General features: G+C 38.2%; 4 protein-coding genes across 5 annotated transcripts; 2 read left to right on the plus strand and 2 right to left on the minus strand.

Annotated features, from left to right (window-relative positions):
* Nucleotides 1-507: 507 nt before the first annotated feature.
* On the plus strand, nt 508-8,500 carry LOC116014280. 2 transcript variants are annotated; one of them, XM_031254305.1, is made up of 19 exons: nt 508-836; nt 934-1,257; nt 1,589-1,834; nt 2,388-2,578; nt 2,662-2,833; nt 3,271-3,408; nt 3,482-3,650; nt 4,093-4,235; nt 4,468-4,644; nt 4,728-4,838; nt 5,024-5,143; nt 5,263-5,419; nt 5,787-5,950; nt 6,042-6,128; nt 6,458-6,786; nt 6,978-7,059; nt 7,321-7,460; nt 7,541-7,814; nt 7,909-8,500. In XM_031254305.1, exons 2-19 carry the CDS (start codon nt 961-963, stop codon nt 8,236-8,238), a joined length of 3,327 nt encoding a protein of 1,108 aa, XP_031110165.1. In that variant the 5' UTR covers nt 508-836; nt 934-960; the 3' UTR covers nt 8,239-8,500. The 2 variants fall into 2 exon arrangements, with proteins under 2 accessions (XP_031110165.1, XP_031110166.1); XM_031254306.1 differs by having other exon boundaries at nt 509-836; nt 7,565-7,814.
* Nucleotides 8,400-10,535, minus strand: LOC116014281 (glycosyltransferase family 92 protein RCOM_0530710). The gene is made up of 2 exons (XM_031254307.1): nt 10,261-10,535; nt 8,400-10,089 (listed from the first exon to the last, which is right to left on the minus strand). Exons 1-2 carry the CDS (start codon nt 10,397-10,399, stop codon nt 8,549-8,551), a joined length of 1,680 nt encoding a protein of 559 aa, XP_031110167.1. The 5' UTR covers nt 10,400-10,535; the 3' UTR covers nt 8,400-8,548.
* Nucleotides 10,536-13,245: 2,710 nt separating this feature from the next.
* Nucleotides 13,246-15,970, plus strand: LOC116013640 (protein WVD2-like 7). The gene is made up of 9 exons (XM_031253506.1): nt 13,246-13,430; nt 13,548-14,006; nt 14,087-14,479; nt 14,574-14,632; nt 14,716-14,790; nt 14,880-14,985; nt 15,093-15,158; nt 15,326-15,439; nt 15,524-15,970. Exons 1-9 carry the CDS (start codon nt 13,362-13,364, stop codon nt 15,701-15,703), a joined length of 1,521 nt encoding a protein of 506 aa, XP_031109366.1. The 5' UTR covers nt 13,246-13,361; the 3' UTR covers nt 15,704-15,970.
* Nucleotides 15,942-16,730, minus strand: LOC116013647. Its single transcript, XM_031253521.1, has one exon. The coding sequence runs from the start codon at nt 16,619-16,621 to the stop codon at nt 16,091-16,093; it is 531 nt and encodes a 176-aa protein (XP_031109381.1). The 5' UTR covers nt 16,622-16,730; the 3' UTR covers nt 15,942-16,090.
* Between the last annotated feature and the right edge of the window lie 1,309 nt (nt 16,731-18,039).

An 18,039-nucleotide genomic window follows, 5' to 3' on the forward strand; every position in this document is an offset into this window, starting at 1 on the left:
CTTCTATTCTGGGCAATTGAGAAAATTGTTCAAAGTTTCAGACTTTATAGCCGGGAATCAGCTAAACATGCTGTGTTGTGTAGGGTCATACATAATAATTCCAAGATTTCCAGGCTGTGTTCCATGCTGATATCCTATGCAACTGATACAGTAGCAATTATTGAGAATGAAGAGTGGACATTAGTTGGCATGATACACAATGATTATGTCCATTAATGTGTTTGGAGTATCATTATAGGAATGATTCTAAGACTTGATGTTTCTTTTTGCATTCATTATCCGTTATCAGTTGATGATGATGTAGAACATAGTACTTCTCTAAATTATTAGGCAAGTCAATAGCGTTCTCGATACGATCTAAATTTAGTTTAAGTACTATTCATAATTTTAATACGACGAATTCTCTATAAGAATTAAATTTTTTATGTTTAGGTGCTCGTAACTTTATGGTATTTGTCACTCTTTTTGAAATTACTGGAATCAGAATTCCTTATAACAAAATTAACCCATTTAATCAAGTACAGTAAAATTTAGCTTAAGCCGGCTTAGTTTTCTTTGGTCTCTTTCAGTAAACTATTCAATCCGATCTGCTTCTTCTCCGGCACCAGTACCAGCGGCGCACCACTGCGAATTGTGATCTGATTAGGCCTCACTACCTTGTTAAGAAAGTCTCATGGTGTTTCTATCGGATTAGGCATCTTTTAGATCTCACGACGCATCATATTTTTGCACTCCCGCTTTTCTTTTTTTCGAGCTTCCGTCTTTTTTCTGGAAAGGCAATCTTTTCTACCACTCTTCTAGCTCACTCTTTCCTTTTGCTGGATCTCCCCGATCAGGTACATTTTAGATCTATTTTAGTTCCAACGTTTTGAGTAGACAGTGATGTTTTGCCCGAGTTTAAAGTTAAAAGAGGATTTATATTTTTTCTATCAGGGATGAAGTAATTTGATTGGTTCGAGTATGAGAATGCCAGGCTTAAGAGCGAAGCTGAAAGTTGCTGCTTTGGTAATCTTTGTTTTGTGGATATGTCTTGCTGCACTGTACAGTCTCACAAAGCCGATATCCAATGGCTGTATTATGACTTACATGTATCCTACTTATATCCCCGTTTCCGCGCCGGAGAATGTGTCGTCCACCAAGTATGGATTGTACCTGTACCATGAAGGATGGAAAAAGATTGATTTTGATGAGCACCTCAAGCAGCTTTCTGGGATTCCTGTTCTTTTTATCCCTGGCAATGGTGGAAGCTACAAACAGGCAATTTACCCCTTCTTACCTGGTTACAACTTTCAGTGGCACTTTTTGCAATCTCATTGCTATTTGTGTGGTTGAATTTTTCTGATGCCTGCTCAAGGTTTCAATTAAATTGATTGTTAAACCTTATTTGCCTTCCAAATGACAACTGAGTGTTTATATATCTGCACCCCTAATGATTGTTTTGGAAGCCCATCTTTTTATGTTCTCCTCAGTTTAATGTTCATGTAAAATAATTTTCTGTTGCATTAGTAGTTTATTAGGAGACTCTGAATGTCGAGGTCAGTTCTAAATTATTGGCTCCCCCTTTCCTTCCAAATGTATGGACTTACAGGTGAGATCCCTAGCTGCAGAATCTGACAGGGCTTATCAAGGGGGCCCTCTCGAGCAGTCATTTTACCAAGAAGCCTTTCAGAGTCTGGGAGGTGGTGTTCAACTTGACGCTGGGAGTGTTCTGTTGCCTAGCCAGTATGCAAGTATGCTTGACTGGTTTGCTGTGGACCTTGAAGGTGAACACTCTGCCATGGATGGTCGGATACTTGAAGAGCACACAGAATATGTTGTATATTCCATTCACAGGGTATTGCTTTTTTCATATTCTAATCCCTGGATGCCATGTTAACAATGGAGCGTAGTACTCCTTGAGCAAAACTAAAGGATATACAATCCTGTCTTCTTTCTCTTTATCAGAACGGATGCTGGGTCCCAAAATATGTGTTCAATACTTCTCATGCTAGTGTTATATGCAGTAATTTTCTGTTCCACTCCACTCCACTCCACCTTGGCTAAAGTTTTTGCCCTTTTGATATTCATTACTGCTTATGACTTGAAGTTCTATTTTACTCAAAGGGGAAATTTTGAATTTTTAGTAGAAAAGAGAAGTCATAAGCAATCTTTAGAAGAGATGCACTTCTCTTTTCACTTAAAATACTTTGCGTGTCATTCTAACCACTGCTTCCCTGCCCCCAAAGTATGCAAGCCATCATTATTGAATACTCCTTGTTCTCCCCTTCCAGAACTATCAATGTGTTCCTGTGCTTGGATTCAATTTTCAGGCTATTATATATCCCCTCCCAGCTTCTGTATTTCTCTATTATTAGTTTTAACTGTTATATTGTTCTTTTATTTTTAAGATTTTGGACCATTATAAAGACATTCGCGATGCTCGAGTTAAGGAAGGTGCCACTGTATCTAGGAGTCTTCCAAGAAGTGTTATATTAGTTGGTCATTCCATGGGTGGCTTTGTTGCTAGAGCTGCAATTGTCCATCCACATTTGAGGAAATCTGCTGTTGAAACTGTCCTGACACTTTCAACTCCTCACCAGTATATTGCTGCTTCTTGAAAAATTTATCTTGATTGCAAACCATCCATGCTATGTAAAATAAATATATGGTTTCTCTATCCAGGTCACCTCCTGTCGCATTGCAACCATCCCTTGGTCACTATTATGCACATGTTAATAATGAATGGAAGAAAGGATATGAGATCCAAACTTCTAGGTCTGGACATTATCTGTCTGATCCATTGCTGTCTCGTGTTGTTGTGATCTCCATTTCTGGCGGTTATAATGATTACCAGGTATTCACATCAATAGGTCTTGCATTAAGTTTCAGAGTGATTTTATTTTCCTTTATTTGTTTGTTTGCCTATAATTCTATAAAAGTATAAATTCTTTCACAAACAAACTGAAATATTTTCTTTAATCCCCTTTTGAATAGTATATTAGCCTTAGTATTAGATGGATAAAGAACATTCCAATTTGAGCATTGAATATGGGGCTTTCATGCTCCTGAGTTATTTATTTATTTATTTTGAGGCAATTTTTTGGGATGCAAACACAAGAAGGGAGTTATGCATAAATTATGCTATCCTGTTCTTGCACTACCATCATATAATTTGACACAAAATAATTTTGTAAACCTTTTCTTTTTGATGGACTCTTTATTAATGTCTAGCACTTGTGCAAGTTGCTTCACTTTATGGTTGCTATTGACTTCCATGATTCTTAATTGTAGGTGCGGGCAAAATTAGAGTCCCTTGATGGCATTGTCCCTCCCACCCATGGCTTTATGATTAGTAGTACAAGCATGAAGAATGTCTGGTTGTCAATGGAGCACCAAGTTATACTGTGGTGTAATCAGCTTGTTGTGCAAGTGAGTAATGTTTCTCATGTGAATCCATATTGCTTTCCTAACACAGATTCTAAATGCTCGATCAACTTTTCAGGTGTCACACACTCTACTTAGTTTGATCGATGAGGAGACCAGTCAACCCTTCCCAGATGCACAAAGAAGACTTGCAATTTTCACAAAGATGCTTCAAAGTGCAATACCTCCAAATTTTAACTGGGTGCAGCAACCACCATTACCCCGACAATTAGGTCATGTCTCTTCTGGTAATGGAAAAACTAATTATGGTATTTGTATTCTAAGCCCTCGTAACTATTGAAAAATCATATGGGATGCTAACTTAATTTTTGCTGAGTATGTATTGTTATACTTTTATCCATGATAGTGTTGGTTGGAGGTGCCCCATTGACGCTTTAAATTGAAAACTAATGGATCTTATCGACACTCCATTTTTTGGACTTGCAATAATAGTTTCCAAAATGATGGGGAAATTTTTTGAAAATGCTGTGAACTTTACTTTTGATGCAACCATCTTGAAGAAGGCTTTTATGGAATTTATCTTCCCTCACAAATTCCAATTGATTTGTATTTGATGGTTTTGTGGTGAAAGAAATTACTAATTAGTGATACTCTGCTTCTGGACTCTCATTATTCTCTAATTCTAATAAAAAGTTGGACCATATTATTAATTGATCTTTTGGGATGTAGGATCTGAAGGTAGTAATTATGCTTGTCCTAGTAATACCCATTGGAGTGATGATGGACTGGAAAGGGATCTATACATTGAAACAACCACTGTGACCATTTTAGCAATGGATGGAAGGAGGCGCTGGCTGGATATTCAGAAATTGGTTAGCTCAATTTATAGTTTAACTGCAACTTATTTGGCTCATCTTTAACATGAACTTACTGCATAGTCATTTTCTTTTTTACTATAAAAAATTGCATATATACTTGTGGTCAAGGTTACTTTAATGTTTGTTCCAGTTTTTCCTCTGAGAGCTTTCACACATGCAACCTGTATCATAAACTTTAGTTGTTGATTTATTATAATCCCTATGACCACTCTCTTTGAATACTCAGGGAGCAAATGGAAAAACCCACTTTGTTTTTGTCACTAATCTGTCTCCTTGTTCTGGGGTAAGACTACACCTTTGGCCTGAGAAAGGAACTTCAACTTCTGATTTATCTGTTAATAAACGGATCTTAGAAGTCACATCTAAGATGGTAAATATTCCATCAGGACCTGCTCCAAGGCAGGTATTTACTCTTGCAAACTCTTCTTTTTGCGTAAAGTTCTGCATAAATGGTAGCTAATTTTTCCTGAAACATTTATTTAATAGATTGAACCAGGCAGTCAAACTGAGCAAGCGCCTCCTTCTGCCATTTTATGGTTGCATCCAACTGATATGCATGGCTTCCGATTTCTGACAATATCAGTGGCACCTCGCCAGGTATTCATCTTCCGTGACTTTGAGAATATGCTTTAACCTTTGGTAGTCTCTGAGTGCTTGTTTTTCTTTGATTCAATTGTTTAGAAAATATCAATAAATCATTAAAATATGAAGTTTTTTCTTACCTTTTGAATATTCTTATTGTTTGATTCTGTATGTTCATACAGTAACTTTCTGATGCTCAGACTGTTTCAGGAAGACCACCACCAGCCGCTTCCATGGGTGTTGGGCAATTCTTTAATCCTGATGAAGGGAAAATAGAAGTGTCTCCTCAATCAGTGATTCCTATGATATACACTCAAAAGGTTAGTAACTTAGTATTTCTAAGGTTCATTTCATGAACTGGATAATCCAGCAGACAGCAGTCATGGATATTTTCTAAGTTTAATTTTGGATCTGTTGCGGAATGACTTCAATTCTGCAGGACATTCAATTGAAGGAAGATCATCCTCTTGCAATCAATATGTTGTTCTCCATTAGCTTAGGCCTTTTGCCTGTTACATTGTCTGTCAAAACCACTGGCTGTGGGATACAAAAGTCAGCATTCTCAGTTGATGAGCCAGGAGACATGGAAATTAGCAGTAAGGACCCCTCTCCTCCCCTGCCCCACCATTTTCTCCTTTGCAATGAAAAAAGAAACCTTTCTATGCCTTCTTCCAATTTTATATTTATTTACTATTAGGAAGTCGGTATGCTTTTTTCGGGTGATGGTGAATAATTGATCAATAAGCAAGTTCTATTGTCCAATGTACCTGTTTTAAATTATACAGAGAAAGTCAAGAAAACCTTTCAGATGCATGCTGTATGCATTCATTTTATGTCAAACTTACTGTGAAGATGACTGATACCTAAAATGAAATAAGTTTTCAGTTCAAGTTTTGAGTTCACTTTTGTGCTTTTTGTATTAAATATCCTTCTCATGCAAACTCTCATTCTCTGAAAATGCAGAGCTTTGTAAGCTCCGGTGCTTCCCGCCTGTAGCTATGGCATGGGATGCCACATCTGGACTTCATGTTTTTCCTAATTTGTACTCCGAAACTATTATGGTGGATTCCTCTCCAGGGACCTGGAGTTCGAACTCAGAGTCAGAGAAGACAAATGTATTGTTGTTGGTAAGATAACTGAACCAGTGGTCATTTTGTGGCTCTATTTTTATACCTTCAAGGCTTTAATCATAAGATTTGTTGCACACATGTCTTGCAGATTGACCCACACTGTTCATATAGAACGAGTATTGATGTCCCTGTCACTGTTGCTGCTGGAAGATTTTTACTTTTATATTTTTCTCAGGTGATATCACATTCCTTAATGTTTGATGTCATTTAGAACTTCCTTCAAATGATTGTTTTTTTTTTTGAGTACCCCTTCAAATGTAGTTTGTGATATGACTATTATTGATTGTCACTGTGGGGAAAAAATCAAATTGATGCTAAAGCAAACTAAACATAGCTAGTAGACAATAATTTAAAGATTATAATTTTTCCCCCATCCTACTCCTGGATGCCTTTTATCAGTTTATTCACTCCATTACTTTGGCTTTTAAATTTGGATTTTTGAGGTTGCTGCATTAAACTTCCACTGTGCTTTGACTTATAAGTGTTTGGTGTTATGTGCTGCAGATCATTGGTTTTTCAATTGCTGTTATCTTTTTCGCTTTGATGAGGCAAGCATATGCCTGGGAGCTTGACCTGCCCATTCCTTCGCTTCTTTCAGCCATAGAGTCAAATATGAGACTGCCATTGCCATTTATCCCTCTAGCCCTAGTTCCCATTTTACTTGCTTTGCTACTTTCTTACCTATACTCTCAACCACTTCCTTCAGTCATAAGTTTCATTATCACCTCAACAGTTTGTTATTTATTTGCAAATGGGTTGATGATGGTGCTGATAACGATCTCCCTGTCAGTGTTCTATATAGCTGCAACAATACATGCTTTTGTCAAGAAACGGTTAGTGACTTTATGTATATGAATGTACTTATCACTCTTTAACACATTCTCTAATACGTAGTAATTTTTACTTGTATATTGCTCTTTTCTTGATAAGTATGTGTATTACTTGCTGTTGAATAAAAAAAAACACAAACATTACAACTTGCAATAAGAACATTCAGCTAAAACAATGAGCTAATGATTTACAGGTGGCAAACATTGGAAAACAATTGGTGTTTTCACTTTGTTCATTGGTTTCTGAATCTTTCCTATGCTGTTTTGTCATCTAAGGTAATATTTCATTTTCATTCAATAAGTATAAAACAGGATTCAATTTGTTTGAGTACAGATTAATATGAAACAAGAGTGGTTTTGTTTTCATGTTCAGAAATGAAATTGATTAGTCAAAAGTTTCAAGTTCTTGTAATCTTTGCAGCTGAGTTTCTAGACTCCATCAAACACACTTGTTTTTTTAATTACTTAATGATTAAAATTCAAAATTGAAAATCATATTAATTGATGATTTGATATGATCTTTTATGCATTAAGCAGGTGGTGAGGATAGTAGCATCCAATCCTTCACTTGTTATTGCACTGGTTGCTTCTACACTTGTGTGCTTTGTTCATCCTGCATTGGGTCTATTTTTGTTGCTGTTGTCTCATGCTGTCTGTTGTCACAATGCTCTGTCAAGGTACATTCCAAGCCAAGGCTTCTCTTTCCTGATACTAGGGGCTTGGCTTCACTAAAAACACTTGTTCTTTTTGTAAACAGTTTTTTAATGGCCTCATTTCGCAGCCATATACAAACTAAGGAGTTGAGAGGGTCTGGAAATGAACAATTGAATAAATCGAGGCAGCCTATACCCAAGTATAATGGTGAAACAAGCAAGCATGTTCCTCTGAAGGAAAATAGCCCCACTGGCCTGGAGAATGTGAAAAGCTATGCTGACACACAACTAGAAATATTCCACCACCGACACGGCCTGCTTATCTTGCATCTGCTTGCAACACTAATGTTTATTCCCTCACTCGTGGCTTGGCTTCAGGTATGTAGTGATTTTTATTTTATTTATACAATTGACATGGATCCAAGAACCATGCTTTGTGCGTATTCATATATTGGCTTCTTCACTTATGCAGAGGATCGGCGTTGGTCAGAGCTTTCCATGGTTTTTGGACTCCATACTCTGTATTGGTGTTCTGCTTCACGGCATTTGTGACTCAAGGCCCGAGTTTAACTTCTTCTTTCCTTTTCCGGGCTTTCAAGGGTGGGAGATAAAACTCAGCTTGGCATATCTTCTGGCTGGATATGCATCATGTCTTTGTGGTCTGGCCTTGGCTCCTTATGGCACATTTTATGCCATGGCCAGCATTGGGGTTATTTCGTTTGCTTTCAGGATCATACAGAGGAGGAACAGGGAGAAGGGGGAGACTTACTACCGCAGCCGAAAGCATTCTCATAGACACTGACAGGTTCTTTTAAAGTGTGATTTCTTGAATATTTGGAGTTGCACAGCTGTATACCCATTGTTCAATATAATTCATGTATGTTGTATTAGGATTTCATAGTTTCATGCCAAAATTTTGCCATGCTAAATGAGTTGAACTAGCGGATTACTTGTTTTTCTCACTAATCCATGTAATCAATCAGTTGCGTGTTAGGACATTAATTGTGCTGTACTGACTTGACTTGTATCTTCCACATATAAATGCAGAATCTACCTATCTTTACTAATGGCTTATTACAGAACAGATTTGTGATTGCAAGCAAATGCTCTGTCTAGTCTTGTTGCTCATCTTCTTGCCACGGCAACCTGTGGGTGTTTGAGTCGGTGAATGTTCGCAGGACTTGATCCCTTAGGCTTTTGTCTGTAACCTCACAAAACCGGGTGTGCCAGTCTGCCGGCTCAACCGCTCTGGTTCCTAACCCCGGGGCTCGGTCTTTAGACCCTGCATTTCGATCTTGTTGCCAGTCCGACACATATGTAGCAACCCTCCTATGAAACTTCTCCTTGAACACTTGCCAAACCTGGTACTTGTAGTGGTTCACCACCATCACATTTCTATCTATGTTCCCAGATTTGTATCCCCGGCTGAGCCGAAAATGGTGCACCACGTTCATCAATGTAGGATCCAACGCCTCCGGTCTCACTATGCTCTTATGCCTCTCCGGGTAAGCCAGTCGACACGTGTACCCAACTGTGACACCTTCTATAGGGACCTCTTTGAGCCCTGACGGACCAAAGCTATGACACGGTACACGTAACTCTGCAATGCCGCTAGTTTGCCGTGTCAAAACCTCTTGTATTGACGTGTTTTTAGACAAATAAAGGAATTCATCCACGTCTATAAACCCGACCCACTCGCACAAGTCTCTTGCCCGAAGCGCACAATGGGCAAACCCAGCCTCTTGAGTTTTGATCCAAGGCCACACATGTCGCGAAATGTTATAATGTTCCCCTAGTGAGTTGAGTATGTCTTCAATGTTGTCGTCGCTATTGTTGTCGTAGATGAACCATCGTTGCACCCCTATCTCAGCATGGTACATTATCCATTCTCGTAAGAATCGAGCTTGATTCTTTAACATGGTACACACGCACATTCTGTGCTCTTTCCTATCCGTCGGGCTGGGCTTTAGTCTAACTTGGGGCCGGGCTATAGAGTCCAACGGTCCCTTCCCAACCTTTCTAACTGAAACCTTAATGGGATCATTTCCGAATCTCAGCGGGCTGTTCATGTTCAGTACGCTCAAAGGTGTTTTACACCGTACGATTTCCTGGGCAATAGATACGACGTAGGAATGTAGCATGAGTTTTGGGTTCTTGAAATCCCAACCGTACACGCATCTAAATTTGGTTGGGTCAGACACCTTCCCACCCCTTAGATTAAAGCCCTTCACAAACACAACTGTGGTGTTGTCCCAGTCGATGATTGCCTCGTACGCCAGTGAGTCCCACTTGTATGTGGGCCCTGCTAGTGCTGGAAGCTGGTTATCTCTCGTCTTTTTCACAGCGAGGGAGACCTGAGTGCCACGTGGAGGAGGCTGGCACCTTACGATCTGGCGGCCCGAATACTGATCGTCAACTGACTTTGGAGGAGCCTCCGATGACGACGGCGAAGAAGAGTCTGGAGACGTGTAAACGCAGCTGAGCTCCTCTTTTGTAAATAACCGGGTTGAAGAAGGGTATTTTAGGAAAAAGAGCGCCTCGTCCGGCGAAATGACGGCTTCTGGAATTAACTCCACTGAATTCTCCGGTGCATCGCCGGGGATCACTCCCATCGCAGATGCACTCCACGTCGTCACTAACCGTGGACAAAACCCTGTTCAATGATTTAATATTCAATTATATATTAACTCACCCTACCTTCACGCAACAAAAATCTATTCAATCTTAGCTTTACAAAAAAAAGTTGATCTTTTAATAAAAAAGAAAACTATATAGACAACGAAGTTAATTAAAGCTTAATCACAGAGATGATGAAAGTACGTACCTAGGAAGAAGAGGCGACTAGTGGAGAAAGCAAAGCCGGAGAAGAAGAGAAGAATAAGAAGAAGAGTGGAACAGATGAAAAAGTTGCATGGCTTTACTGGTATAGACGACAACGACGATCCTTTTTTGCAATCTTTCATCGCCGACGATGAATCCACCAACTGATCTTTCCGATGATCTCCTCTTACGTTAATGGATATATGTGTATATACATACAAATTGAATAAACCTATTATTTGTGCGTAGTTGTGGTTATAATAACTATTATTATAAGATAGTTGTGGTGGCTTAATTATATTTGTGTTTTTAATGAAGTGGTGAGTCTTATATTGTATGATGAATATCACTATCAGAATAAATAGGCCACCATTAGTAGCACTGCACGCAGCAGTTTTTGAAGTGGTCTCTCCTTATATATTCTTCCCTATCTCCATCTAAAAGCAAAGTCTCCTACGATCCGGTCGGTTTATTATTTTAACATTTTCTTGTTATGTAGTTTTCTGTTTTTTTGGAGTACAGTTTCATATATATTAATATTACTGTGTACCCGAAGACCTGCAAGTCATTCTAGCTTGTATGTACAAGGAAATGAAGTTAGCAGAAATTGAGGGAGACGGCGAGATGAGATGAGGTTGTTGACATGTTACTTTCCTTTCGAATTTGCATAATCAATACCTAGCTAATAAGGCTTGTCAGTATAAAATTTGATCCGACAACTATCCTTACATATTAAAGCAATTAGTGGCAAATATAATATAGCCTAGTCCACATCCTTAATTTAATTGTACAACTTTACAAAATGTTGTGTTCCAACTTTCAAGTAGGAAATAGAAAAAGGTTAGGTTGGGACCTCAACTCTTTGATATGATATTAGCATCACCCCACCTTTCTCTCATATATATCATTTTTATACTCATTAATTAATGTTAATGAATATATAAGATATTAATTAAGAACAGATACCTTTTAGATCAAGTACATACTATATATATATTAGGTCAATGTATTGTAAATATTGCTCCGTATTAGTTATAGTTCTTGGAGCCTAGCTTCGTGTGCTGGCAAGGTTTACACAGCTCTCTTAGCCTATTCTTTATGTCCATTGCCGCCGTTGATAAACATATAAACCTCATGATTGTTTGTGGTTAATTATATTATACGGAGTATTATATAAACAGGTACAAAATTATACCATATTGGATGCTGTCATGCTGTACAGCAACCATTTCATTAAAAACAATTTTTTTAATATTTCATTTAAAAAATGATGTGTTTTAAAGCAGATGGTGTTCAACTACCCCAAAAAAAAAATCAATTCAATTTCGTCGTCAGATTGATAATAATGTGTTTGTTTTGTGAAGATAAGTCTAAAGACCCATAGTTATCCATTGACTACCATCACTCACTGTTCACTTAAATTCACCAATGCTCTCATTCACCGCATTCTTTGACTATTCTTACTGTGAATAATACTAATAAGTTGTCCACTAATTTTGTATTGCTTTGATTAGAAATTAGAATTGAATGCATTATACATTGCCCATTGGACGGGTCACGGGTCAGTGGTGGACCCAAAAACATTAGCCCACAACCCTTGCTTTTCATCCATACCATTATTTCATTTTCTCTGCCCATGTATATGAGTACGGGAACCACTCAAACAAATTGATCAAATATTTAACTTGATAATTATAAAATTTTAAATTTAACTTTTTATTATGTAATTATTTATTGACTTTTTGAATTTGAATCGATCTGGACAAACACACTTTCAAATAACAATTGCATTTTTTTTAAAATCAAAATACAAGAAAAACTAGGTCCAATAGACCGTGATGGAATTGGGTGGAAGTTGGTATGGTGAGCAAGCTTACCTTACAAATTTGACTTGTACAAAAACGGAAAACGTTGGCTGAACTTGGACTACATCTTAAAACTACACACCCAAAACTTGTGTCCACAATCTTCCCTTAAATCTAGCTGCTGCTGCTAAAGATCAGAAGCCTTAACTTTAATTTTAACGTTAGCTGAAAGTTGAGGCGTTTGAATTGAAGCATAGATTTAAGCAAGTGGGCTTAACGTACATGACAAACAATCATTTCTCCGTTTTCCCTACTTTTTATTAACCTATTTCAAACTAAATTACAGTCATGTAGATATTACTTGCCCTAAAATAAATAGTCTGAAATATAATTATCTTACTATAAAATTACTAGTTTGATTCTTGACAATACACTCTTAGTTCAGAGCAGGCTGGGTTTACCTTGTGCTGCTGCTGGTGTCATGGCCTTCTCAGTGATATATAATTTGTTGTATTTAATTACTCCTATCCGTCAAACTGTACTCTTTTTTTTTTTATATTTATTTATTTGGGGTTTGCCATGAATGTGAAATGATGCAATAACGTTAAGCAACTGTATTTTGAGCAGCAGAAGTGATAGAGCAACAACTGGCCGTTGAAGCTGCTTACCTATCATCATTATACTTTCCAATTAAAGCATGCATGCATGTATGTTTACTTTAAACTATAAAAATTATTTTAACTGTCATTCCCATAATCTTTTTTCTTCATTTCTTCATATAACTAATAAAAATAAGGTCCGATCCGGTCTAAATATGTCATCTTAGATTTCAAATTATATTATTCTGATTTCTGATTAAGGTACAAAATATTTAACTAAGAATTATTCCTTCATAATTTCAATATGTTTTTTCCTTCAGACAAGTCTAATATAATTATTAGCTAAACCCTGAAAAAAACAAGATTTTTATTGCCTGAAAAAAAAGGGGTGGAAGAGAAAGGGGCGGGTCCCAGGCTCTGAGGTGGACCCACAGCCCGATGTGTGGCCTACTGTTCTCAACGTATAACTCTTCCGACTTCCAATCAACCTTTATCATTTGAATTTCAAATTTAAATTTTGGCATTGTTTATGTGCCATAAAAAATGCTAAAATAAAAAAAAAGGAAGAATTTTTAGTCCAGTCCTGTCCTGTGTTTTTGGTTTTAATATAAGATTTCCAGAGATTACGTGTTCTTCATCTACAGTTCCAGTTTCTTGAGAAGGCTACATCACTCTCTCTTCCCTGCTGTCTGGGGACAACAATGGCAGATTCGGCTTGTCTTATGCACGCTTTCTCTTATGCATCTGCAGTGCCCAATGAAGCCAAACAGGTAATTAATTGTTTCTCAACATTCTATCTTGAATAATTTAGCTGGAAATTTCTGAAGAAGTTATAAGTCTGGGTTGGGGAGTTCTTGAATGATATCATGTGTGAATACTACGCGCAGGGAAATCCTATGCACGCTTTAGGGGAGTCCATTTCTTTTGGGAGGTTTATGTCTGAGTCTTTAGCTTGGGAGAAATGGTCCACCTTTTCTCACAACAAGTATGTTGAAGAGGCTGAGAGGTATGCTCGGCCTGGGTCTGTTGCCCAGAAGAAAGCTTTCTTTGAAGCTCATTACAAGAGAATTGCTGCCAAGAAAGCTGCTGCCTTGCTTGAACAAGCAAATGAGGATTCCAGTGAAAGCATTAACCATGATATTAATAGCAAGGAAGACCCTCCCATAATCAACGGTGATGATGAACACAGCTCTGTTACAGTTGCTGCTGGTGATGATGAAGACTGTAAACCTGAAACTGAAGAGGTTAATCTGAATCTGAAGGCTCTTCCTCGTGTGGAGGCTCAAGAAACAGTTTCTGGATCAGAGCTCAGTGAAACACCTCAAATGGAGAGACCTTTGTTAAAGGTAGTTATGTGATATGTGATGTCTTTTTGTTAACAATTAATTTCTAACCAATTTTCTGTTGAAAACATGCATACAAACAGAATTCTTGTTCCACCAAGGAGGAAGATGAGGATGAAGTTTCATCAGCTCCTCCACCTCCTCCTCCTATCAAGAAAAGATCAGCTCTTTCTTCACTCAAGTCATCAATTCATGGCAAAACACCCAGAATTCCATCAACTCCTGCCATGCCCTATACCTACCCTCATCTCAACAAAGAAAACATTATCACTCCAATAGCTCCAATCATGAAAAGTTATGGAGCAGTCTCCATTGGTGTAATGAAACCAACTTCAAAATCTCTTAGCTCCTTGTTAAATCTCACTCCAGCTAAAGACCCCGATACTGCGCCTCCACTTGCCAAGGAGACTTCTCAGGTTGCTCCTATTTCTACTAAGGCAGCTAAGAATTGTCCAACACCTCTCATGACTCCTATGGTACTTAATTCATTTCTTCTCACATCCCAATTGCTTGTTTGCTTTGACATTCGAGCTAGGAATTAACTAACATCATAGCATATGTTTTGTTTAGGCAACTTCAAATGGTTTATCAAAGCTTTATTCAGCTACCCCAGCTTCAGAAAATGGAAGGTACACTGAAAATGGGCTGCACAACTTAAATAAAGATATTTGCTTTCTCCTTGCCTTATGTTGTGTTATTTACCAATCCACAGGACAAAAACACCAGTTAATCCCATACCTTCAGGAAGTAAAACATCTGGCCCAAAATGGCACCTCTTAACATCAGTGTAAGTTTTAATGAAACTTAGTTGCTTTGTTCACCAGACTTGTTTTGGGTATTCTATTATAAATGATTATTTCTCCATGGCAATGGCAGTTGCTCCAAGTCTTTAACTGCCTGCCGGAATAAACTGCAATCCCCTAATTTATCAACAACCCCTTTTCGCCTGAGAACTGAAGAAAGAGCTGCAAGAAGGAAACAAGTAACTGTTTTCCTTTCCTTGACGACTCAATATCTCTTAATTTGCTGCATACTTTTGGACTTCCATTCTCATATCTATAGCTCCCGGCCTCTTCTTTTGCATTTTAGAAACTGGAAGAGAAATTCAATGCCAAGGAGGAGGTACAGAAGGTTCAGCTGCAAACCAAATTAAAGGTCCAAGCTCTTTCTATTAAGTATTAATTGTGTGTCTTACCTTCTGAGTAGCAAGCAAGCAAGCATTATAAGAGCAGAATGTGGTAATTCAATTCCTTTAAATGCAAAGCATGAACAATTGGGCAAGACTTGGACATTTGGTGTGTTGTTGTATGCTTTGGATGCAGGAGAAAGCAGGAACAGAGCTGAGAAAACTTGGACGAAGCCTTTGTTTCAAAGCCCGCCCTCTTCCTGATTTTTATAAGGAAAGAGAAACAACAAAGAATCAAAGCGCAAAAGAGGTATTTATTATTATATTGTTGTTGAAATTTTCTTTAGCCCCCAGAACCAGAAATTCTTCAAGAGTTTAACAACCTCATTTGCAGAACCCAGTGATACATCCTCAGCCACTGAAACTCGGAAAAAAGAGCTCTTCTTCCAGCAGAATGCCAGGCACAGTTTCATCATTGACAAAGAGTAGTGGAGCTTCCAAGAATGCTGCCAAGACAAACGACAAAAGACCAACTGTTTCTGTTTCTGTTACTTCACCACGGTCAATAGCGTGAACAATTTCACATGAGAATACATACCTAGCTACTACATCTCCAAGCTGATCGAGCTGTTATAATATATACTGCAATGCTGACTTGTTGCAGATCAGAACTGGATAATCTCTTATTTAATTATATTGTTAAAATAGAAGTAGCCAGCCACCTTAATTAATATTGTGTCTGAATTGAATGCTTATTTGCCATCGATTCTTGTCTTGTATATCACTGGCATTGTATTAGAAGAAGATCAATGTACAAACTGAAAGAACTTTTATTCTTGGATGAATTCTGAAATACGTTCTAGTAATACATGCATACAAATGATCGAAGAAGAATACAAGAATCAAATCCACCTAGCTTTAGTTTCAAGTTCAATAAAATCTTGTTTGAAGCAAACATAAATCACATTTCTGCCACCACTAAGCACCACCCATCTTCTTCATCTCCTTCACCATCTTCTACTTGCTCCCTCACAAATCCTGCGTCACAAAAGCTCATCCCCTCGCCGTCATCATGACCAACGGTTTCTTTTTCTTTACAGATGTAATCATCATCATATTCATGATCATCGCCGGCCAAGTGGTCCAAAATCCCGGTAGCTGAGAAGCCGGAAAAGTTGAGGAGACCTGGTTTAGCATTCACAACCCGCCATGTAATCAATCTAGTATCCACCGTGGTCCTCCGTTTGAGGGTGCCCTTAGCCTTGTCCTTGGCTTTGGCGGCGGGGTGTGCATGGCAGTCGGAACATCTCACACGGCTGCACTTTCCGGTGAACTTGGAGTGGTTAGTGGGCTTAGCGGAGACCTTGGTGAAGAGGCCGGCGGTAGGTGGTGGTGAGTTGAAGGCGTTTGTGTGGTGTGGATTTGGGTTCCACGGGGAAGGGATAATCGGGTAGGTCCGAACCAGCCCGTGTTGCCGACCCTCTCGCTTCATTGTTGGCAAAACAAGTTGTGAGCTCAGTTGAGATCCAATTGATGTGACCTACCTGGGAAGAATGAGCATATATATACATATACATATACACGGCAAACCACTAAACTTGGGAACCAAGGATATGGATCATGGATGGTCAACGAGGTAGGTGTCGGGTGCGTGTACGTGTTGCCCAAGTCCGTATAAAGAACAACTAATTTAGCACTTTTTTTTTTTTTAATACTACTGACTCTATGCCTATTACATTGTAGTATCTGTTCTGTTCATCTATACTTTCTGAACTGTTGAAGCACAAAAAGTCAATATCGCATCAATTAAGCCTCGATCTCATGACCACCAGAAGGTCATTGGCAATAACACTTTATTTCAATGAATATTACAATAATTGTAGTTGTAATAATAATGACTTTCTATCCGAAAAGCTGATCAAGTGGTGGAGCAAGTTGGGGCTTTGTATTTTGATGGTAGCTTGGAAACAGTTGGCTCCCTACATATACAAAACTTGATGACCAAATTTCATCATAATTTAGTTCTTAAGTTATTTTCAAATAATCAAAAACTAAAGTGTGTGTATATATTAAGAACCAAACCATCCTAATATTCTCCTCAAGTTAAAACGTCGTGTTTTGCAAATTGGAAAGGTAGGGTGTAGGTGAAGGTGGCCATGGTGTTCATTCTCATCTGCATACTCAATTCCTCTCTTTGCAAATTGGAAAGGTAGGGTGTAGGTGAAGGTGGCCATGGTGTTCATTCTCATCTGCATACTCAATTCCTCTCTTTGCAGCATTGCAAGCAAAGCGGCGGCTGCTGTCTGATTTCACAATAGCAGCAGGCGATGTCGCAGTCATTGCTGCAACCTAATACAATTCAAATTCAAACATAGTTGTTACCTATGAATCTAATCTTGTTGTGCCATGTTTTCTACTCTACACAACATTACATGCCACACTGAAACATAACTCTCACCTGTTATGCTAATGTACTCTGCAGATTGCTCCAAGGTTCGAGGATTTATATGAAATGGAAGTCCTCCATTGCTTGCAACAACAATATTAGTACTCATAATAACCTCACAACAGACAATAAAAGCTACAATGCTAACTATTGCTACTAACTTCATTCTTTTGTAAACCCAACTTCCCTTCCTTCAATTGTTTTACTGCTTAGCTGCTTGCTTCAAGTTTGCTCAGCTCATCACAAATCAGTTTATATACAGGATTATCCTCGTGACTGCAATATCTTATACATCATCCATTGCATGTGAAAACACATAAATTGGGATCTTCCCGTTTGTGTCATACTTAATCATACACCCAGAAAATTTACCTAAAATAACAACAAGATAACATCCAACAAGTACTTAATAACAGAGCAAATAAAAAACCCACTGCTTGCTTATGTATGCTAGTGAAGGGTTG

Source organism: Ipomoea triloba, chromosome 3 (assembly GCF_003576645.1).
Source record: "Ipomoea triloba cultivar NCNSP0323 chromosome 3, ASM357664v1".
In the NCBI taxonomy this organism is placed as follows: domain Eukaryota; kingdom Viridiplantae; phylum Streptophyta; class Magnoliopsida; order Solanales; family Convolvulaceae; genus Ipomoea; species Ipomoea triloba.